The sequence below is a fragment of the Pygocentrus nattereri genome, chromosome 11, assembly GCF_015220715.1.
Source record: "Pygocentrus nattereri isolate fPygNat1 chromosome 11, fPygNat1.pri, whole genome shotgun sequence".
Classification (NCBI taxonomy): domain Eukaryota; kingdom Metazoa; phylum Chordata; class Actinopteri; order Characiformes; family Serrasalmidae; genus Pygocentrus; species Pygocentrus nattereri.
Genome location: NC_051221.1, coordinates 4,962,448 through 4,986,322, shown reverse-complemented (window position 1 = coordinate 4,986,322; position 23,875 = coordinate 4,962,448). Strand labels below are relative to the sequence as shown.

Genomic DNA, 23,875 nt, shown 5'->3' with positions numbered 1-23,875 from the left:
CAAGAAAGTCAAAAGCCAGTAAAATGCTGTTTACGCCAGCCCATTAATTGTATATCATTATATCATCATTTTACTCAGACCTCACACCTTCTTTCCCATTTCCCTTTGAGGAACACTGTTAGGAAGGGTCTCCTAGAACAGTGCTCTCCCTCAGAAACCAGAGAATGAAGCGATAAACCTGCTTGGCAATCCTACTAAGTCCCAAGACAGAGAGAGCTCTCGATGCAATAATGAACAACACTCTCGTAGAGAGATGAGAGTTTTATTCACAAAGCACACAGAAGAAGGGGAAGTCCCCTCTTTATAAACACAGAGAGCCCGTCCCACGTGCACGCAGGCAGCCAGGAAGGGCCCGACCACATTCTAACATATGTCGTAACCTGCTGGTCCATACATGGAGTTGTTTTTCTCCATCTCTGGATGTGCTCAGTTCAACATCAAAATCCAGTAAGTCAAAAGTGCAAGTGGTTTGCAGAATAAAAAAGGAACAATAGTTAACCCTTTCAAACACTGTCTGCACTACATTGATACTGCAAAATAAAAGGGTGGGAGATTTATGATTTAGAGTAAAATTTATCAGTTTTCTTGCACCGTTTTTTCCATGTCCCCTCCAGATAAACACTCTCTGTACTACATCTACACCGCCCTCAGCAAAGACGTCGCTCTACCAGGGATCTATGAGTTCACAGCACTCGGTCTGCTTGATGACCTGGCCATCGACTACTACAACAGTAAGGAACAGGTGAAGGTTCCTAAGCAGGACTGGATGAGAGAGAAGCTGCAGCCAGATTACTGGGACAAAGGCACCCAGTCTCGCAAGAGCAAAGAGCAGTGGTTCAAGGTCAACGTGGACATCGTGATGCAGCGAATGGGACACAATCAGACCGGTTAGTGATCCGTCACTCATTTCTCTTTAAAAATATGTAGTGGCATCAGCGTAGATTAAGACACAGGGAAGACGATGATTCTGCTGTGAGTAGTGCTCATTTATTGAGAGACCAGCAGAGAGGCACATACAAAGGAGGAGGTCATAACAACCCAGAGGCTTCCATCTCACGATGACCCCCCTTACACACAAACACCCACCCCACACATGTACACAACTTAAGACAACATTAACAACAAGAAGTCCCAATTTACTTCTTTGTACATGAGCTTCTGCCTTCAGAGTCTCTATAGCCGTTCCAGCCAGTAGTGTGACACTAGAGTATTACAAGTGTTCATTCTCTGTATGATTCCTCTGGTTTTGTGCCAATGATGTCTTCATCTTCATTGTCTTGTTACATTCATTTAATTTCAGACCTTCATGTTCTTCAGTGGAGACATGGCTGTGAGATCGAGGAAGCAGATGGAAAACACGAATTTCTGAAAGGCGTCAGTGATTACGGCTATGACGGCTCAGATTTCCTCTCCTTTGATAATGATAACGTGCGGTGGATCGCTCCAGTTCCAGAAGCTTTGCCAACCAAAAGGAAATGGGATGATGTGGCCATCCTGAACCAGTACACCAAGGGTTACCTGGAGAGAGAATGTGTGGACTGGCTCACCAAATTCTTGGAGTACAGAAAAGAATCACTGAAAAAGCTTTGTAAGTTCCCTTACTTACTGTGTAAGAGTATTTTTTAAAAAGCCCTTAAGTTTAAACTAATGACCTGAGGAAAATGGTAGTTTAATTTGCTTTGTTTGACTGGGTTATTTACTTTTATTGAAAGCTGATTTTATTGTAATGACTTCTTTGATTTAAGGAGGTCCTGGGTGTCTCACTAGTCTCTGTTAAATAGGCTTGATCAGTTGTCTAGCCTTCAAAAAACAGCCAACACTTTAAAAAAAATTCCCCAGAGATAGTGAAAATAAAATGGCATATGGGGTGATATTTAAAGAGTAGTATAGTAACGCTAACCAATCAGCACTCAGTAGCAGTAACGCTAACCAATCAGCACTCAGTAGCAGTAATGCTAACCAATCAGCACTCAGTAGCAGTAACAGTAACCAATCAGCACTCAGTAGCAGTAACGCTAACCAATCAGCACTCAGTAGCAGTAACGCTAACCAATCAGCACTCAGTAGCAATAACGCTAACCAGTCAGCTCTCAGTAGCAGTAATGCTAACCAATCAACACTCAGTAGCAGTAACAGTAACCAATCAGCACTCAGTAGCAGTAACGCTAACCAATCAGCTCTCAGTAGCAGTAACGCTAACCAATCAGCACTCAGTAGCAGTAACGCTAACCAATCAGCTCTCAGTAGCAGTAACGCTAACCAATCAGCTCTCAGTAGCAGTAACGCTAACCAATCAGCTCTCAGTAGCAGTAACGCTAACCAATCAGCTCTCAGTAGCAGTAACGCTAACCAATCAGCTCTCAGTAGCAGTAACGCTAACCAATCAGCTCTCAGTAGCAGTAACGCTAACCAATCAGCACTCAGTAGCAGTAACGCTAACCAATCAGCTCTCAGTAGCAGTAACACTGACCAATCAGCTCTCAGTAGCAGTAACGCTAACCAATCAGCACTCAGTAGCAGTAACGCTAACCAATCAGCTCTCAGTAGCAGTAACGCTAACCAATCAGCACTCAGTAGCAGTAACGCTAACCAATCAGCTCTCAGTAGCAGTAACGCTAACCAATCAGCTCTCAGTAGCAGTAACGCTAACCAATCAGCTCTCAGTAGCAGTAACGCTAAGCAGTCAGCTCTCAGTAGCAGTAACGCTAAGCAATCAGCTCTCAGTAGCAGTAACTCTAAGCAGTCAGCTCTCAGTAGCAGTAACGCTAAGCAATCAGCTCTCAGTAGGTCTGAGGCCAGTGATTAGAAACTATTTTAACTTTTTGCTTTTAAGACACGCCTTCATAGTTTTTCTCCTTTGAAGGATGTTAGCTCTGAGTTGGGACACAGCTTATATTTCTTTTCTAAATGTAGAAGAATTAAACGTTAATAATGGCTCATGCATGCTGGTGGTGAAGAGCAGAAACAGTCCAGTAAATTTAATGTATTGAGCTATAAGCTTCAGCGTGGCGCTGAACCTTCCACTGTTAATAAACAGCCAAACGTGACTGTTACTATTAAAGTCACTCTTGCCTCACATTCAGTCTGCTGTTTGAAGCACTTGTGTGAGTGGTAGCTTGAACAGAAATGGTGATTGGTGTGATTAGATGTCACAGAGGCAATGAAAGGGTTAACTTTCCTTTGGCCTGTCTCTTCCCCGGTGACTAACATGTATTAATAAAATCAGACACTGCTGAGGGTGCAAGGGTGTCTGCCCTTTGAGCATACTTACAGGCTGTTAATAACTATTGTTCCTCTTTTATTCTGCAAACCACTTGCACTTTTGACTTACTGGATTTTGATGTTGAACTGAGCACATCCAGAGATGGAGAAAAACAACTCCATGTATGGACCAGCAGGTTACGACATATGTTAGAATGTGGTCGGGCCCTTCCTGGCTGCCTGCGTGCACGTGGGACGGGCTCTCTGTGTTTATAAAGAGGGGACTGCCCCTTCTTCTGTGTGCTTTGTGAATAAAACTCTCATCTCTCTATGAGAGTGTTGTTCATTATTGCATCGAGAGCTCTCTCTGTCTTGGGACTTAGTAGGATTGCCGAGCAGGTTTATCGCTTCATTCTCTGGTTTCTGAGGGAGAACACTGTTCTAGGAGACCCTTCCTAACAGTCTTGGTGACCCGACGTGATATCCTCACCTGGTAAGTCCGTTTGCTTCCTTTGGACCTCTGCCTGGTTGACGATATCGCGCTCCTTTTTGGCTCAGCTAACCTACCCAGCCTTGTCTGGTGGGCGGGAGTATGAGATGAAGCAGGATTTTTGCCCCTGTAACGAGGGTACAAACCTAGGCGCCTAGTGGTTTTATGCTCACAATCCCTCTGACTCCCAAGATTTGTGTTGTTTGTATTTGTATTGTGTTTGTTGATATGGGTACGTCGTTTCCCAAACCAGAGCCGGGTGAGAAACCTGCTGATTGGATGAGGCGATGTAATCTGGCCTACTATGTTGACCCGTTTCTCTCTAACCTAGCAGGATGGACTGAGAGTAATCCTCAGATTCCGCCATACCCTAGGAATGGGACTTTTGACGCAGGGTATTTGAGTTCTGCTCATAGAATGATTTATGAAGGTATTGGGGATCCGCAATGGGACCTCCCCTACATGAAAGAGGGTTATACGTCGTGGTATGACATGAAACAGGTGTGGGATGATTTCAAAAAGATTTTTACTCCAAAAAGCGTGCTGAAAACAATTCCGAAGCCTATTAAGGCCAAAAGGCAAGGCCCTAAATTGTCCCTGCCCTCAAACCAGGCATCATGTTGTAGTATGAACACCGTATCCCCTACTAGCCCAATGGCTCCTCTGGTAACAAATAATCCCGTCTTGCCACCCCCTTATCAGCCTCCGCCGCCTGCCGCTCCGGGGTTATACCCAGATCTTACTGCTCTTAAAGCTGATCTTAAGGCTTCTGATTCTGCTGCAAAGCCCAAGACCAGACCGAACACCTCAGACCCGTCCCTGTCTCTGGCTGTAGTTAAAGTCCCCAAGCCCGATGATGATGATTCGGACTTGGATGGGGAAAGAGACCCGGACTACGACCCTGGAACACGCCCCGATCCCCCACCGGGTCCGTGGACCCCGGGATCGGAACGGAGTTCCCTGGCTGTTGCCATGGCTTGGCAGTCCGGACCGGAAGGGGTTGAGGTGAAACCGCCTGATGTTACAACCTTAACCAATATTGTGAAATTGCTGCCGGACATTAACGTTGAACCTGTCCGATGGGTGTCTACTCTCATCAAACTAGTTAGATGTCAACAATTGGGCGGGCCCGATTTTCGTTTAATCCTTAGTCTCGCCATGGGTCAGCAGTATGATGAGTCTGACTTATTGGAGAACGTTCCTATGCTCTCGCCTAAGAATGATCACCCAGAAAATAGACGCGAGAAGGTTACTGAATATCATTTGCGCTCTAAAAAGGAAAAGGAGGCCAGCGCCGCCGGCGCTGATGATAAATCCCAAAAGCGAACGACGTATTCACTCACGACTCGCTATATATGGTCGGAACCTGATGCTATGGACAGGCTCCAGGCTTTGTTGACTAGATATCTGTCCACTCGCAAACAGCGTAGGCAGGATTTGTCTCAAGTAACCTCATGTAAGCAGGAGAAGGGTGAGCCAATTTTTAAGTTTTGGGAAAGGTTTAAGAATGTTTGGATTTTCCAGGGTGGTATGGATGTGAATGAGAAAGACCCGAATGTTTTGCTCATTAATACGTTCATGAGTAACTGTCGTGCTGATTGTCAGCAGATGCTGAAAATGCAGCTGACTGATCGGAGTAACTTGAGAATACAGGATGTAGGGAAGAAGCTTCGTATGATGGAATCAGATGGGTTGTTTGATATGGCCCCTAACACAGTTCTGTTGCAGTATCAGGGAAATCCAGGTTCAGGTCAGGTCAGATCTAACCGCAGGCCGGACAGGCCAGCCCCTGATAGAAAACCAGGGAACTGTCATTACTGTGGCAGGGAGGGTCATTGGCAGCCAGAGTGTAGAAAACGTGCGAGGGACTTGAAGGCAATGGCGAAGGGCCCTCCTCGTCCTCATGGCCCTTTTCCTCCACCTCCCCCAGTATAGGGCTGCCCACAGAGTCTGGTCCCGAGTGAAGCTTATCTTAGCACTACTTTTTCCTCTTTCCAGAACCACGATCTTCCCGTTATTTCGCTTAACGTGTGGGGCGTGGACTTCAGTTTTCTCATAGATACTGGTGCCACTCTTTCTTCGCTCGGACCTAAGTATGAGGGCCCTTTGTCATCTAGAACCACTAGCTCTGTGGGTATAACTGGTCAGCCCTTTGTATCCCATTACACTCCCACGCTATCAGTTCTTTGCGACGACCTCCGTTTTTCCCATGCGTTTGTTTTTATGCCGGACTGCCCGTTTAATCTCATGGGCCGTGACCTCATGAGCCGCCTTGGCATTACTCTGACTTTCAGCGGCTCTCGCATGTCTGTTTCCACTGGCTCTCCCTCTAGAGATTTGCAGATTGCTAACAAATCATATAAGTCTTTTTCACCTGCTTTCTTTTCTCTCTCTCCCTCTGACAGCTCAACCATCCCGAAGCCTCTCAGCTCCATTCCTCGCACGGTCTGGGCCACCCATAAGGATGACGTGGGGTGTGTAGATTGTAAACCCTATGAGGCCACTCTTAAACATTCTACACCGGTGTATATGAAACAATACCCACTGCCTGAACACAAACTGCGTGGTATCGACTCCATTCTCACTACATTGCTGTCTCTGGGCGTGGTAGTCCCGTGTCAAAGCGCCTACAATACCCCAATTAATCCGGTTCCTAAGCCGGACGGGTCTTGGCGTTTCACACAGGATTTGCGACGCTTAAATGATGCAGTGGTGCCGATAGCCCCTATTGTTTCTGACGTGACATCAATTCTGTCATCGGTTCCTTGCCATCATGCATTTTTCACCGTGATTGACGTTAGTTCCGCTTTTTTCAGTATTCCGGTTGAGCCTGACACACAGCCCATTTTTGCGTTCACGCACCGTCAGCGCCAATATACGTGGACTCGTTTGCCGCAAGGTTTTTGCGACTCGCCTGCCGCTTTCGCTGCGTCGCTTAGGGACCTCCTTTCAGACCTCTCCCTCCCTGGGGGCGCTGTGCTCCTGCAGTACGCGGATGACCTCCTGATTTCGGCCCCAGACGAATGCACCTGTGTTGATGCCTCCAAGCTGGTTCTCACACGGCTGGCTGACTTAGGCTTCAAGGTTTCACTGAAAAAGTTGCAGTTCTGCCTCCCGCGTGTGCAGTACCTAGGCCATGAACTCTCTCAAGGTCAACGCCTGCTCTCTGCTGACCGGGTCTCTTGCATCACAGGCCTTCCTAGACCTGCCACCAAACAGGCCATGATGTCCTTCCTGGGTCTCATCAATTACTGCAGACAGTGGATTCCCGACTGCTCCACCCACGATAAGACCCTGAGGGCCTCCTTCTCCCATGAACAGCCCATGTCTTCCTCCCTGACTTGGACTGATGCCATGAACACTGCCTATGTGGCGCTGCTTACTGCCCTTCGTTCTGCACCTGCCTTGGGCCTTCCTAACTACAACCTGCCATTCCATCTCTGGGTGTCGGAGTCTGGGGGTGCCGCGGCTGCTGTGCTTGCCCAGTCCCACGGGGGGGGGATGCGCCCTTGCGCATACTACTCGAAAACACTTGACGTTGCGGCTAGAGGTCTCCCGTCTTGTCGCAGAGCGGTCGCAGCTTGTGCCCTCATGATACAAGATGCGGAGAAAATCGTTTTGGGTCATGCCCTTACCTTGCATACTTCACATCAGGTGTGTCAGCTTCTTAACAATTGTTCCACACAGCATTTATCGGCCCAGCGCCGTGCAGGTTATGAGAACATTCTTCTCGCCACAGAAAATCTTTCTATCCGTCCTCACTCTGCCCTTGATTCTGTGTCCTCTGCTCTCATGCGCCTGCTTTCCTTGTCTGACTCACACACTTCTTCCTCTTTTGACTTGCATGACTGCACTTCTCGCCTGGCCGCTGAAACTTCTATTCGCCCGGACGTCCTGTCCACCCCCCTTTCTAGTGGTCTTTCCTTCTATGTGGATGGCTCTTGCTCTAAGCCTTCTGACGGCACTTTCCTTTGTGGTTACGCTGTCTGCTCCCCTCCCTCTACTGTTGTGGAGTCCTTCTCTCTGCCTTTCTCCTCTGCTCAGGCGGCCGAGGTGTATGCTATCACGCGCGCCTGTATTCTCTCTCAGGATCAGGACGTTACTATTTACACTGATAGTCGTTACGCTTTCGGTGTCGTACACGATTTTGGAGGTATATGGTCTCAACGTGGTTTTGTTACGTCTGATAATAAGCCCATATCTCATGCCTCGCTTATCGAGGACCTCATTCGCGCTAGTTTCCTGCCTTCTCGTCTTGCTGTGGTCAAGGTCCGTGCTCATCAGCGTGTCTCCGACCCTGACTCGGTCGGGAATAACGCTGCTGACTCTGCCGCCGGGTGTGGCGTGCTCCATGGGCCCCCTTGCCCGTTTCTTGACTCCTCCTCTTTCTCCTGTGCTGCTCTTACTGTTGATTGCCTCCCTGGCCTAGATCTGGTTGATATCCAGTCTTCTGCCTCGCCTTCGGATGTGCAGCATTGGCTCTCGTGTGGTTATGACTCTGCTGTTGTGCCGTTCCATGACGGTAAGGGCCGTCTGTGTCTCCCCTCCCATTGTGTTCCTTTTCTCGTTCCCGATTTTCATGGTATTTCTCATCGGGAGCGGAGAGGGGTGAAGCATGACATGTCAGAATTGTTTTGCATTCATAATTTGAGTTCGGCTATAGACCGCATTCTAGACCGATGCCTAGTTTGTGCACAGAACAATCCAAAGCCTAAAGGCCCTCACCAGGTTCTTCCCAAACCTGAGACGCCGTTCCAGGAATGGCAAATAGATTTCACACACATGACAACTGTAGGGCCCCACAAGTATCTACTGGTAATGACTCCTGTCGGCTCTCACACTTACAGACTGCCAGCTGCAGCAGGAGAGGATTGATTGTGAATCAGTTTTGGGGAAAATCTGGTAAAAACTAACTGAAATAAATATGTTTTTATTTTGCTTTCTCAGCAGCTCCACCAGATGTTCATGTGTTTGAGAAGAAATCTGAAACTGACATGAAGAAGCTGACCCTGACCTGCCTGGCCACGGGTTTCTACCCCAAAGACGTGGTGATGAGTCTGAGGAAGTCCAAGAGTTCACTGCCTGAACATCTACTAACATCTTCAGGAGTCAGACCCAATGATGATGGAACCTACCAGCTGAGGAAGAGTGTGGAAATCCAGGAGGATGAAGCAGCAGATTATGACTGTTATGTGACTCACAGCACCTTTGAAGAGCCAATAACTAAGAAATGGGGTAATTCTTCTTCATCATATTCTTTTTCTTATTCTATATTAAAAATTTAAACAAGTTTCTCATCTTACAGTTTTTTGACCTAAAATCAGCACCCCCACCTTTCATCACGTAGACTCTATAGAGCAAAGCCGGAGGAGGGAAACTACTATATAAGAGAGAGAGAGAGAGAGAGATAAAATTTGCTAATAGCGTGACTCTTTGACTTCAGTCTTCTTTGGTGAGTTAAAAGTTTCTAATAATAAAACTGAACTTCAAACAAAAGGTACTGATATAAAAGTATGCATTTATGAGCTAAAATGTTAAATTGTGTGTAAAGTTTATAGTTTTTTATTTAAAAGACAATATAATTTGAAATTTGTGATTCTCCTTGTGTAGAGTGATCTAGTAGAAACCCGAGATGCTTTTGTGGAGTGAACCAACCTTTTTGAATGTGTGTAAAAACTTTGGAAAGAGCTATTTTATGTGTTGTTTGGATATATACCAGAAGAAAAACCGTTACTAGAGCTATTTTAAATGATGTAAATGTCGATATTTAGAAACTATTTTCTAACACAGCGCCACACGCACATTGCATCACTACGACGCTTGATGGTGAGCCACCCGTGAACTTTGAATCTTTGGCGTGAACTGACTGTGGATTCATTGATTCAGTGAAAAAGAAGTGTTTTGATTTCGAACTGATACGGTAGGACAGACTTTGATTTAAGAAACTGCCTTGAAGCACAATTTCGCTCAGTTGGCTGACTGCACAAGATGGTACTTTCACTGTAAGCAGTGTGTGCATAACAACAACGGCCGGCGTATCAGCTGGTATTACACCTTAACTTTCTACATGAGATCACAATCAGTGCTATTACCTCATTCAGATCCCAACCAGCATGGAGAAGTAAAAGGAAGAATCATGTGTCATTCAGACTTGCAGTATTTTACAGACCTATACGCTAGTGGTGTGCTCCTAGAATTATGTACAGAAAACACTCTTGTGGCATCGGAGTGTATTCTGTATATAATTCTTTGACAAAGTGCTCGAGAGAAGTGGCCAAATCTGCCTCCCATTTGTGTTTGCATGCTGCTTTCTTTTTTCATGAACAATCTGCTCAGAGGAGAGAAAAACATCAAACTAAACGTTCAAAAAATGTAGCAAACAAGAAATATATTTGATAGCAGAAGAAATAGCTAACAGGAAAAAATCGATCATTGTTGGAAAATATGATAACCAGGGGGAGACGGCAGAAAGCGAGAGATGAGGACGGGCAACAGTAGCATAGGTGGTGTTCACTGTAATGCAGTCTACAAGAGATTCTGAAGCTGTGAAAAAGAAATGGGCTGATTTAAAATCTATTGTTGAAGAAAAGGGAGCTGAGAGATCAAGAGACCTAAAGAAGACAAACATTGATTTTGATGCTTTAGAGGTGAAAATCCTTCTTCTGATAGGAGAGAGTGCAGTCGAAGGTGGCAGAAGCTGGCAAAGTAGGTTATTAGCAAGCTAGCTAATGCAGTTGTATTTTGGTGTAATAAACTTTTTGCTATTTTTTATTGTTTTTATCATCACAGACACAGACATGCTGAAGTTCACAGTACATCCTCCCAAAGAAGCTGGGAAGCCGTTAATAAAGGTAACAAAGCCTCTGGCGAAAAGGGACAGTGTGTGAAGTGCAAGAGTGCAGTGGCACGACTTTATTACTGTATTACACGCCACCCAAGCATTGATGACATGTCCCACTCATCATGCAAGAAGCAAAATTATTAAAAATACAAGAACTGAGAAAATTGAAATGTTGCAAAATAAACATCCTATAAATAATCAATAGAGGAGCAATTAAAGTTCAATATCAGACACAGCTGGCTTTGATGCATTGACTTTATGTTTATATATCAATACTGTGCCTAAAGGTGCCCCAGGCAGAGATACAGCCCAGAGAAGAGCTGCCTGATTGTGACCCTCCTCAGCCCAAAATAGAAGAGATGGGGATTGAGCACCAGCTTTTACAAGAGGTTTCAGCCATTCGGCAGGTGCAGGAAGAGCTGTTAAAGATTGAGAGAGAAAGGCTAGAACTTGAAAAGGAGAAACAAAAACTGAAGGAAGAAGTTTAAAGGTATTCAATAAATAACATTTCAGAAGACACCTCACCTTCAATAATAGATGTCACCTCACCTTCAAATCTACCATGTCAGTCACCGCACTCATACTCATGCACTCGTACCAGCTCCACACACACTACCGTGTCAGAGTCACCGCTGTGTCCTATAGACTCGTACCAGCTCCACACACACTACCGTGTCAGAGTCACCGCACTCGTACTCATACACTCGTACCAGCTCCACACACACTACCGTGTCAGAGTCACCACTGTGTCCTATAGACTCGTACCAGCTCCACACACACTACCGTGTCAGAGTCACCGCTGTGTCCTATAGACTCGTACCAGCTCCACACACACTACCGTGTCAGAGTCACCGCTGTGTCCTATAGACTCGTACCAGCTCCACACACACTACCGTGTCAGAGTCACCGCTGTGTCCTATAGACTCGTACCAGCTCCACACACAGTACCGTGTCAGAGTCACCGCTGTGTCCTATAGACTCGTACCAGCTCCACACACACACTACCGTGTCAGAGTCACCGCTGTGTCCTATAGACTCGTACCAGCTCCACACACACTACCGTGTCAGAGTCACCGCTGTGTCCTATAGACTCGTACCAGCTCCACACACACACTACCGTGTCAGAGTCACCGCTGTGTCCTATAGACTCGTACCAGCTCCACACACAGTACCGTGTCAGAGTCACCGCTGTGTCCTATAGACTCGTACCAGCTCCACACACACTACCGTGTCAGAGTCACCGCTGTGTCCTATAGACTCGTACCAGCTCCACACACACTACCGTGTCAGAGTCACCGCTGTGTCCTATAGACTCGTACCAGCTCCACACACACTACCGTGTCAGAGTCACCGCACTCGTACTCATACACTCGTACCAGCTCCACACACACTACCGTGTCAGAGTCACCACTGTGTCCTATAGACTCGTACCAGCTCCACACACACTACCGTGTCAGAGTCACCGCTGTGTCCTATAGACTCGTACCAGCTCCACACACACTACCGTGTCAGAGTCACCGCTGTGTCCTATAGACTCGTACCAGCTCCACACACACTACCGTGTCAGTCACCGCTGTGTCCTATAGACTCGTACCAGCTCCACACACACTACCGTGTCAGAGTCACCGCACTCGTACTCATACACTCGTACCAGCTCCACACACACTACCGTGTCAGAGTCACCGCTGTGTCCTATAGACTCGTACCAGCTCCACACACACTACCGTGTCAGTCACCGCTGTGTCCTATAGACTCGTACCAGCTCCACACACACTACCGTGTCAGAGTCACCGCTGTGTCCTATAGACTCGTACCAGCTCCACACACACTACCGTGTCAGAGTCACCGCTGTGTCCTATAGACTCGTACCAGCTCCACACACACTACCGTGTCAGAGTCACCGCTGTGTCCTATAGACTCGTACCAGCTCCACACACACTACCGTGTCAGAGTCACCGCTGTGTCCTATAGACTCGTACCAGCTCCACACACACTACCGTGTCAGAGTCACCGCTGTGTCCTATAGACTCGTACCAGCTCCACACACACTACAGTGTCAGAGTCACCGCTGTGTCCGATACACTTGTAACAGGTCATCCAGAATTATACCACCCAATTTTCTTATAGCATGGACTCTTTTACATTGATTGATCAATACTTTTATGAGCATACCTGGGTCAAATGTATTAATTTTCATAGTCATAGAATTATGTAGTCTTATAATTATATCTGTAAAAGAAACAAATTGGAGAAGCTGAATGAAACTAGATGGGTTTTTTGAGTGGGCTTTGATACAATTTCCTCTGTATTATGTTAAACTCTGAGTGCTTTAATGATTTTATGATTCACTTTTTTGATTTCTTCACATCTTTAGATATTTGAACATGATCCAGTCTTTGCTGGATTGTTCTATTCTATTCTATTATATTCTTGGTTTAAGATCTGAAAGAGAGCTACTGGATCATGGAAGTTTTTTATACTCAGTTTTGTTTTAAATAGACTTTAATACAATAAAACTTGTATTCTAAACAATGTTTTGTTTTCATAATCATTTTATTGTCTGTATACATACGTGTTCTTTAAATAAAACATGTTTACTCTACAACAGACATGATGGTGCACTCCTCTTTTTTTAAGATTACCTGAATTTAATCTGAGAGTTTGAATCTGAATGAATTATGTGGATTAAAAATTACACATCTGCCACTAGATGCTGCTGTATCTCAGGTTTATCTTAAGCCTGCTAAAGACATAGTTTTACTGAGGTTTAAGGCATTTTCAGCTCAGATGTTTTAATATTCCAGACACAGACCCATAAATCTTCGATTATAATGTTTGGGGTTCTCATGCCTATACTGCAGAGGAGACGAAGTTCATGCTCTGAACGTTAAAAGACGGCGGTGGGACAGACGTCCAGCTTATGTGTCTCAGAACGCGACGTCTTCCTCTCAGCCTTCTTTAATAAGGACGTGAAGGACGTTTTCCTGAGTCTGACATCATTTTAAAGCAGTTAAAAACACAAGCGCCAACTGGAAACCCATCTCACTCGGATGCTGTGGGATTCCTGACCACTGAAGAACAGGGTAAAAGGGGGCTAACAAAGTATGCAGAGAAACAGATGGACTAGAGTCTGTAATAGTAGAACTACACAGTGCTCCTATATGCTCAGTGGAGCTGATAAAATGGACAATGAGTGCAGATGTAGTGGCTGGAGTGCAGATGAAGTGGCTGGTCAATGAAAAAAGTAATCTCTTCTGTTGGGGAAGTGCTTTAGTTGATATTTTACCTGCATACTTTTAACTTTGTTTCACAAGAGATTGATTGTTTGCCCCACCTGGGCTGTCAAACAGGTAAGAGGGGCACGCCATACATTAGCACCATGTAGAAGTCTACTCTGTCTACTTCCCTAGGTCAAGGGCACTGTCATATGTACTTTTGGTTTCTTTTCTTCTAGTTTAGCTCAGTACTTTTTGTTTCAGAGTTGGCACGCATGGTTAGGTTTTGTTGTGTTCTTTTCTTTGGTGCCGTCCACAGTTTGCCTCTTCCAGTGTGGTACTAGGTCCCCTAGCACACCTTTTTATTATGGTTGGTTTTAATAAAATGGCTTCAGCAACTCTACTGGTCTGATTTTCCAACTCATAACCAGTTCAGTCTTTTAATGCTACATCTTACTAACCTATGTTGTGTTGTGTGTGTGTATATATATGTATATATGACAATATTATGTATTGACTGATAAATAGTAAATATTAAAAGTATGGCTGTTGAAGTTAAAGCGATAATAACTCATTAACGCAATCTCAATTTAATGTGATTAAAAAAACTGCGCTATTAGCGCAAATTCGTTTTGGCCCTGCAAGTCATCCGTAGTTCATGTTGAGACTTGACCGTGTGTGGCATTTAAAAAGTATTAAAAGTAGAGGAGTCAGTGTCTGTTTACGGATTCAGATGTTTAGATGGATTTGAAATAATGGTTTCTTTATTTTATGGTATTTTAACAGGATGCATTCCTAGCATACTAGCTGCCATACTAACTCTGATACTAACTACTAACTATGTACTCACTAGCCTAGTGCGTTTGGTACAGCTGGCACAATTATTATTGTTTTTTAGAGCAATCATGTTGAACTTAACGCTCAGCTGCTTATTAATAGCCCTGACGTTACGGCTAAACCGCTGCTAAGCACCTGACGGTGGAACGCCGGAGAGCGAGAAGGGACTCTCCATTTACGAAGGTGGTGGGAGGAAATCCGCCCAGCAACGAATGACGTAAGTGTAAGCGTGTTTTTCTATTGGCTGAGCCACAGCAGCGAGCCGCTATCTCGAGCTGGAAGTTTTGTTTTCCTATCAGACCAGGCTGACGCCGGAGCGAGAGGACGTTCAGGAAGACCGACGTCTCTCAGCAGAAGGTCGCCCGGAGCGGATTTTTCTTGGTGATGAAGTGTGATGATGGGGGCGGCTCCGGCGGTCTGTGTGGTCGTTCTGTGTGGACTGCTCGTCCCGGCTCTCGGAGGTGAGTCAGTGCAGCTCAGACGGACTATTTTGCTGCGCCATCGTCGCCGAAACCGAAAGTGTCTTATTATCAGCGGGACCGTTAGAGGGGCCAAACACGCAGAGTTCATTACGATTAATGACGGTTACGGTTGAAAAGACACTCTTAGCTCATTTGTTCCTGAATTCAGCAGCTCAGCGTTTAAACTACACGCTCGGAAACGCGATACCTCCACCACCTCAGACCAGCAGCTGCGGCGTGTTTATTTATATCCTCGCAGCGAGACTGATTAACTGCGTTATTTCACTTTCACTCAGAACCTGGACTGGAGCTACAGCACCTGTCAGATAAACTGGGTCTCTCACAGGCCTAGAAATATGAGAGAGAGAGAGAGAGAGAGAGAGAGAGGGCTGCTGAGTAACGGGCTCAGAAGCTCCGTCAGAGCCTGTAAACAGCAGTTGATGCTGTAATTTTAATAACGTAAAGAAAATAATAACAAAACTGGAAATGTTTCGTTTTAATTGTGTAATTTAAAATGCGACTTTAAACGAGTTGAACCCCAACAGAACAGTCACACTTTCACTTGTCAGTAGTCTCGAGTTTCTGTCTGAGTTTCAGATGTTTTACTCCTTCATTTTTACATCTACTTCCTCGGGATGGATGGAGGGATGGATGGATTGTCAGGGACGATTCAGTTTTCAGATGAGCTGATATTTGATTGGGCTTCATCCGCCAGCCGTTCTCAAGAAGAAATCCCTTTCATGAAACCGTCTCACACAGTTTTCACCCAAACTGACATTGACCAGAGTTTTCTTATTTCTTAGGTAAGAACAGGATCTACACACTCAAGAGCACAAAGGTGTGAACAGTTCTGTGCTTTAAGAACACGTCATTAATCTGACGGAGACTTTTCCTTAGGACCTTTCTCAAGAACGTATATAAGAACCAGATTAACAGTGATGTTGTTGAACGAGGCCCATTGAGTGTGTTCACGTGCACTTTTTAACCCGATTCTGTCAGTAATTCGTTAAGCGTGTTTACGTTCTCTGGAGTAATCAGATGTTGGGGAAACTCCGGCTCTACGTGAGTCAGGCAGTGATGGGATTTCTGGCACCTGGTCCATAAACTCACAGAAGAAGACGTGACGTAAATGTAACGTAAAACTCAAAACATCATGCTGCGCCTTTTTAAAATATCAAATGATGTTTGCAGAAAATATGACTCTACATCATCTAGATTTCAGTACAGCCCAGTTAGCCGCGTCTGTTTACACTATAAAACTGCAAAACAGATAAAATAAATATAAAATAAAATGATAAACTGGCCAGGTACATAACGTCACTCAGGTAAGTGCCCGTGGGCTGGATTTACATGTTGCAGCTGCACCTGTATTGAAAGTTACTATACATTTTATATTATAAAAATATACATTTTGGATCAAGAAGGTCTTTACGGTCTTGGCTGATATCTGATTGTGTTACTGTTATCGTGTAACACTTGATAAAAACAGGACTACTTATCAGGTTTTAGGGCATAACATTATATAAGATCACATATCAAATTACGTCATGTGATCATATTCATGATGTTACATAATTACGTCCACCTGTTTGAACGTGTGCGTTTTAGTCACTATGTGATGAAGTGTGAAGTCCATGTGGTTAAATGTACTTTCTTGCAGTAAAGACATTAAGACTGTCTGTGTGTGTTTAATTTCTCATATCTTTGTAGTTCTGTATGTGTCTTTATGTACTTATGTACTTTACACTATGTAAAGTAGGCTTTACACTGTAAAGTAGGCTTCTGATTATTTTGTTTTTTTGCAGGATTTAAAATGATAATGCTTGTTTCTGAGTAGTTCTTATGACTTCTATTATATTTCATTTATACATATACTGTATGATGTATTCATCCATTATGTTGGTATTTGATTCTCGATTTGGTTTTCAGACATTTTATCCTTTTTTAAGCCACACATATTTCAGCCTGAACTACAATAAATATCATACACAAAGCTTTTAGATGTAACAGTGATGGCTAAAATGTCTGTTTTGAACAAATATTCAAAGCCTGTAAAATGCTGTTTATGCCAGGCCTTTTAATTATGTCATGTTTTATAGATGTTACATCTTCTTTCCCATGTTCCCCTCCAGATAAACACTCTCTGTACTACATCTACACCGCCCTCAACAAAGATGTCGCTCTACCAGGGATCTATGAATTCACAGCACTCGGTCTGCTTGATGACCGGGCCATCGACTACTACAACAGTAAGGAACAGGTCAAGGTTCCTAAGCAGGACTGGATGAGAGAGAAGCTGCAGCCAGATTACTGGGACAAAGGCACCCAGTCTCGCAGGAGCAAAGAGCAGTGGTTCAAGGTCAACGTGGTCATCCTGATGAAGCGAATGAGACACAATGAGACCGGTTAGTGATCCGTCACTCATTCTTCTTAAAAACATATCACAAGTTTCCATCCACTGTATGATTCCTCTGGTTTTGTGCCAGCTAATGTCTTTATCTTCATTGTCTTGCTACATTAACTCAAATTCTAGACCTTCACGTTCTTCAGTGGAGACATGGCTGTGAGATCGAGGAAGCAGATGGAAATCTCACATTTCTGAGAGGCATTGATGAGTACAGCTATGATGGCGATGAGTTCCTCTCTTTTGATGATGATAACATGCGGTGGATCGCTCCAGTTGCAGAAGCTTTGCCAACCAAAAGGAAATGGGATGATGTGGCCATCCTGAACCAGTACACCAAGGGTTACCTGGAGAGAGAATGTGTGGACTGGCTCACCAAATTCATGCAGTACGGAAAAGAAGCATTGGGAAAACACTGTGAGTTTGCTTACTTGTCTCTTAAAAGCCCTTTTTAAAAATTCTTTTAAGTTTGAACTAGTAACCATTTGTTCGACTGGGTTATTTGCTTTTATTAAACGCTTAATTTTATTGAAATGACTTCCTTTGTTTAAGGAGGTCCTGGGGGTCTCACTAGTCACTGTTAATAGTTCAGAAAACAAAGATTAAAAAAAACAACCAAGACATTTTACAGCGTACTCAACAGACTGTGATAGTGTATGGGTGAGGATGACCTTGCATGCATTAATTGAACTCTTATTGTCTATAAAACAGACATAAAATCATAAACATGCCAGCAGTTTAGGAGTTCCATTTAGCTTAGGAATTCCTAAGGCAGCTAGCCTTAAGCAAATGATTGTGTCTGTTCATGTTTGTTTTTCATGCTCTGCCTTAAACTTGGACAATTAAAGATGGTAACAGACATTCAAGTAACATTTTTTATTTTATACATTGGAGTTTAATAGTCTTTCTGTAACCTGGTTGAATATGGTAGCTTTACTCACAGTCTGCTGTCCAGTGCTTGTTGCATTAATCGATTAGCCAGTGATGTCTCATAGTACTGAAGCGTTTAACTCTGTCAGACTCAAATTATGTTCTGGGGCACAAAAATATGATGCTATAATCTTATTCAAAAGACAAGCATAAATGTTGAAAATTCAGATTAATTGTTCATAAGTACTCTTTGCCAGCTATTTCTGAAGCCCATTACAGTGCATGTCAGCTCTGAATAAAAGAGGAGCTGCAGTCCTGTATTAATATCATTTATTGAGTTATAAGCTCCAATATGGTGAAGTTTCCTTAACCAAACCTGGCTAATCCTATTTCAGGTACTGTTTCCGTCCCTCATATGCATTTTGCTGTTTAACACTAGAATGACTAAAACTATAAAAAGCTACAGTCTGAATCTCGCTCGTTGTACATTTCTTTTTGTTCTTATTGGAAAAATAACTATATTATGAATTTTTCGTAATCGAACACCGCGAGCCGTACACGCCGTGTTTGGTTTCCTTTTGCGGTCGTCGGAAATCTTCACATGTTGGTGCACAGTGCTGAGAACTGTTTTATTTGTCTTGGGGGCATAAACCGTCAGCATTGCACCATCAGATCTATCCAAAACTTCTTCCAAATCTGTCAGGCTTTGATGCGATGTACTGTAAGAATGGACCCTGGTAGGAAACAGCTGTTCGTCGACAGTAACGTGTTGTGCTGGCTTGTAACACAGGTTGCAGTTACCGCATAATTTCTTTGACGCGGTCACGTGACATTGTCTCCTTGAGAAACGGCACGATTTAGTAGTAGTGCTGTATAACTGTATCCAAAAACAGAATTTATAATGATTATATATATATATATATAAACCAAATACACGCGGTGCAAAACATTTTTATTTTTAATTTACTGTAGAAAATCAAATACACTGATGATAACGATATGGAGATATTACACTAACCACTAACAACAACAATCAGTATATTATATATTTATATATTTACAGAGATAGGGAGAGAAAGACAGATGTTACTAGCAGGCTTTCTGGATGCACCACATGCATCCAGCTGCTGCCTCAGTGCTTCTCTGTGAATTAACATAATAAAAGTTGACTTATGGTCCTGCTAATTGCTGGCAAGAAGGAGGGTGATGCCCTGAGGATCCTGAAATCTCAGTCATGCTAGTGTTGAAGCACTTGTGTGAGTGGTAGCTTGAACAGAAATGGTGATTGGTGTGATTAGATGTCACAGAGGCAGCTCCTGTCCGCTCTCACCAGAAAAATCTGGTAAAAACTTGTTTTGGACTAAATGTGTGTTTTCATTTACTCTCTGTAGCTCCACCAGATGTTCATGTGTTTGCAAAGAAATCCACAACTGACTCAACCAAGCTGACCCTGACCTGCCTGGCCACAGGCTTCTACCCCAAAGACGTGGTGGTGAGTCTGAGGAAGTACAGAACTGTACTGCCTGAACATCTAGTAAAGTCTTCAGGAGTCAGACCCAATGAAGATGGAACCCACCAGCTGAGGAAGAGTGTCGACATCCAGGAGGATGAAAAAGCAAAATACGACTGTTTTGTGAATCACATCACCCTCAAAACACCAGTAACTAAACAATGGGGTAATTCTATTTGTTGTTTGTTTGACATTCATAGTTTAGTGCTGAGAATTTCTGCACTGCTTGACAGCATATAATGAACTCTGTACTAAGCCACCATGCAAAATGAACATTTGGGTTGGTCAGCTTATTTGTTAGTGCTTGCTCAGTTCAACTGGAGTTATTTTCATTCATTTTGTTTCCTTTGAAGATGGAAAGTGCTATGACTGTACAACGGGAAACATTGTGAGTTTCATTGCTGGAGCTCTAGCCGCAGTGCTAGTGATTATGGTCGTGGTTGCTGTCATAGTTTTCCTTAAAATGAGAGGGAAAAGCGGTGAGTAGAGCTGCACAATTACATTACATAATTCCCTTGTTTTATGGTAGCTAATGTGATTTCAAGGTAAAAAAGGGTGAATACATACAGTATGCTCAAAGACACCTAGCTCAACGGCTAGTAGAGAACTATCATATAAAAATGCAAAAGTTAATTTTCAGCCATGTCTTAGTAAAGAAACTGTTGTCTGTGAAGCTGATAATCTCTCAGACAGTCTTTCGATACACACAAACCCATCAGCCGTACATTAGTGCTGCTAGGGGTAAAAGAAATCCGGCCAGCTGTCTATCTGCAGAGTGCTCAGAACCTGCTTATTGCATATTGTGGATATATTTCATGTTTAGAATTTTCTTTTGGTCATCATAGAAAGAATGCACATGAATGTAAGCTGACACATTAATTTAATCGTTTTGATTTAACAGGTGAGAAAAGTAAGAGTGGGTTAAATGAAGCCAGCAAAGTACACGTGGCGTATATTCCAACTTCTACAGGTAAGTTGGTTTATTAGAAACATTCTCTTTGACCAATAAAATGCAGATATATTTGTGCAGTAATCTGGAATCCCTAATATTTTGTTCTCCAAGAGTACTGCTAATGAAAGTGACATTTCGAGTGCACTGGGTAATGTTTTAACATAAACTTGCAGTTTTCAAAATATAATCACTTTTGTGGTCATTATTATTAACAGTAGCCCGTATATCAGTGTGGAGAGACTGTGCATAAACACGTGCAGTGGCTGCTTTGACATTGCTGGAGAAATTGGAGAATAAACTAACCAGATGTGTATGTCTTGTGTGTATGTAAAAAATGTGTATGCATGCACTTAGTGGGGACTCTTTAAGTTCAACACAAATCTCCAGCCTGTGCATATTCTAATGTCTTTGTGTTATCTCTGTTTTGTCCTTTTCTGCTACGAACGGCACCAATGAAGTTGAACAGCAGTACATTTTTCATGAAGGTTAATTATTTTTATATTCACAGTAACATTATATGTTATTATATGGGCTTATAGTTATTATATGGGCTTACAGATAATATGGTATATTGAAAGCAGATTAAACGTAATCTTTGAGCAAATTACATAAACATGGTTTGTCTTTAGTGTTTTAAATTACTCAGATGTTATTTTTAACTTGGAAATATACTAAAGGAGAAGCCATTGTTTTCAATCTAACAGAATTAAGAAATTATGTTTAAACTAAAACACAAATCTTCAACTCATTGTTAAAAAGGAAAAAAGGCTCTTCTGACAGAAACTTCCAACACTGCAAAACACAATACAGGATTTAAAGCATTCTTTTTAAAATTGAAGCGTTTTTCAAGTGTGTTTCTTAACCTTCTCCTTTTCCTGTTCTTTTCCAGATAGTGAAGAATAATTAAAAAGGTGGCGAATGGCATCAACTGGGAGAAGCTATGAACGCTGTTGCTCATAAGGTTTCAGCATTTTAATGTGTGTTTTTAATATCAAGGGTTTGAGAAGCAATCTTTGAGTTTTGCTTTGAGCACTTTTCTTCACACTACAGTATTAGTCTTATTAAGTATTTCAAGCAGAACCCCTGGTCTAGGTGTGAAGAAGTGGAAGTAGCCAAATATGTTTACTAGCACTGTGTTCAATTTAAGCAAATAAACATAGAAGTATTACAATAGACAGGTCAGGAAACATGAGTTAAAATGCGAGGAAATTCTGATGCATTCATTTCAGTTCAGCTAATTAATTCAGTTAGACTCCTTCAAATCCCAGTGAGGACCATGTTTTTATGGTGGTCCGCAGGATATTTCATACTTTCTTGCAGTCCCTGATACTATAGTAGGTCAGAATGTTTCAGTGTTTTCAGTAATTGTGGTCGTGTTTGTTGTGTAGCTTCATATTCAGTATATAATAGAAGCATGACACATATATTGTAATACTCAGCCTTGCACTACCAAACTATGAATAATATAACACAATATAATAATATAGTAATATACACAAGAGTAACTAGACACTATAAGTATTTTAAACAGAACCACTGGTCAAAGTGTTAAAAAGTGGCAGTAATCAAACATGTTGACAAACATGACATAATATGAAATGCATTCATTTAAATTTAGCTTGTTAGCCAGATTCCTTCAAATTCCAACGACAAACCTTTTTTATATTTTTATTGTGGTCAGCTGGATATTTCCTGCTTTTTTGCTTTTCTGGGTACTAAATTTTAGGTCAGAATGTTTTATTGTTTTCAGTGATTGTGGCCGTGCATGTGTTGTGTAGCTTCATGTTTAATATGCAATTCATAAGCAAGACTCAAATATTGCAATATTCAATTGTACTCATTACTAGTTGTTTGTATTGGTTTAATAGAGTCTGAGTATGTGAAGTGATTTTTTAATCTGTGCTTGTTTTTACATTGTGAATAATTTCGAGATTCTAGATAAGCTAATTTCCAGATAAGCTAATTTCAGTAAAGGTACATGAACTTTATGCCAAATGAGATACGGCTGCATTCATACTACATTTGGGACAGAGAGAAGAAAGAATATACAACACTACAGATAATAAAACAAAGGAGAAACATAAAATAAAATAAATCCACAATGCTTGCAAAAAGCAGAGCTGCGAGATTTGCAGTGTTGAGAAAGTAAAACCTGTTCCACTACATTAGACACCTGAAAGTTCATATCAGTATATTTCATGTTTATGAAGACTGCATAGTGGTGTGCACTGGACGACTTTAAGTGCCATTCTACTGTTTCATTTGTCTGTAAAATGACATTTCCTCACTAATCCATCTGTTTTGCACTGACTGTGTGGGTGATTTTGTGCCTGGTTTGTTGATTGCAAATTGACATGATAGCGTTGTGCAGTGAAGAAGTTTGTTGTGTTGTACTTTTGAAAGCACTTTGTGTGTAGCACATATATTGTCATTACTTTGTTAATAAAGCTTTTCTTTCAAACTCTCCACGTGCCTCTGAGTAAATAAGACCCACAGGTTTATAGTACTCTATGATTCTATAACATTCTAAAGTTTGTGTGTTTTCTCTCACAGTATCTAAAACACTTTGTACTGTTGAGTAGCAGTGTTGTAAGTACATTTGGTGAACCGACCCTGGACACCAAATCCAGGTCGTTGAAACACAAAAAGCTTCTGATATTTTGCGACAGGCGTATTGATGCAACACGTGAATGTGCAAGTTGATCATGGGTATTTTAAAGTTCTCTTATAATCTATTACATCTCAACAGCTACAGACAATGCACTACATTCTTCTCTGTATCCAAGTGAAACTCCAGCTCATCAGACCAAACTGATTAATCCAGGTAAAAAAGACCAGATAAACAGATCACTGTTCATGTGATAAATAATACATGAATTTAAGTGAAGTTAGTCAGATCATTAACAGTCCATTATTGAGTTAAAGTCACTGTGTTAAAGCAGAAAAAGCACTGAAACGTGCAGGACAGTGGGTCTCCAGGACCAGAGTTTGGAAACACTGTGCTAGGCAACCGCACCAAGGAGCCTTTTAAACTAATTAACACGCTACTAGTGTGTTATTGGTATCTTTAGAAATTTCATTGATGGAGACTTTT

The 23,875-nt window shown here is 42.7% G+C and overlaps 2 protein-coding genes across 9 annotated transcripts in view; both read left to right on the top strand.

Annotated features, from left to right (window-relative positions):
- The window catches only part of LOC108412931 (H-2 class I histocompatibility antigen, Q10 alpha chain-like), a 39,172-nt gene extending 26,587 nt beyond the window's left edge, over window positions 1-12,585 (top strand). For 2 of the 6 annotated variants that reach the window (XM_037542303.1, XM_037542304.1), the window contains exons 3-8: window positions 615-887; window positions 1,301-1,588; window positions 6,097-6,165; window positions 8,639-8,926; window positions 10,481-10,542; window positions 10,820-12,585. In XM_037542303.1, the coding sequence (XP_037398200.1) occupies window positions 615-887; window positions 1,301-1,588; window positions 6,097-6,165; window positions 8,639-8,926; window positions 10,481-10,542; window positions 10,820-11,020 (1,181 nt within the window). In that variant the 3' untranslated portion in view covers window positions 11,021-12,585. Of the gene's footprint in view, window positions 1-614; window positions 888-1,300; window positions 1,589-6,096; window positions 6,166-8,638; window positions 8,927-9,038; window positions 9,144-10,480; window positions 10,543-10,819 lie in introns of those variants that run through there. The other 4 variants (XR_005130891.1, XM_037542306.1, XM_037542308.1 and 1 more) reach the window with 4 other exon arrangements.
- A 2,248-nt stretch (window positions 12,586-14,833) lies between these two features.
- On the top strand, window positions 14,834-23,247 carry LOC108412930 (class I histocompatibility antigen, F10 alpha chain-like). 3 transcript variants are annotated; one of them, XM_037542852.1, is made up of 9 exons: window positions 14,834-14,918; window positions 14,951-15,045; window positions 17,178-17,450; window positions 17,579-17,866; window positions 19,711-19,995; window positions 20,183-20,308; window positions 20,731-20,799; window positions 21,240-21,266; window positions 21,671-23,247. In XM_037542852.1, exons 2-9 carry the CDS (start codon window positions 14,979-14,981, stop codon window positions 21,682-21,684), a joined length of 1,149 nt encoding a protein of 382 aa, XP_037398749.1. In that variant the 5' UTR covers window positions 14,834-14,918; window positions 14,951-14,978; the 3' UTR covers window positions 21,685-23,247. The 3 variants fall into 3 exon arrangements, with proteins under 3 accessions (XP_037398749.1, XP_037398748.1, XP_017540654.2); XM_037542851.1 differs by having other exon boundaries at window positions 14,863-15,045; XM_017685165.2 differs by lacking the exon at window positions 21,240-21,266 and having other exon boundaries at window positions 14,863-15,045.
- Window positions 23,248-23,875: the final 628 nt, after the last annotated feature.

Excerpts from the sequence above, each read along its gene's own strand:
- LOC108412930 (XM_037542852.1), top strand. The coding sequence starts at position 14,979 with ATGATGGGGGCGGCTCCGGCGGTCTGTGTGGTCGTTCTGTGTGGACTG. Across the intron at positions 17,451-17,578 it reads AATGAGACACAATGAGACCG|ACCTTCACGTTCTTCAGTGG; the intron begins GTTAGTGATCCG and ends CTCAAATTCTAG. Across the intron at positions 19,996-20,182 it reads ACCAGTAACTAAACAATGGG|ATGGAAAGTGCTATGACTGT; the intron begins GTAATTCTATTT and ends TTTCCTTTGAAG.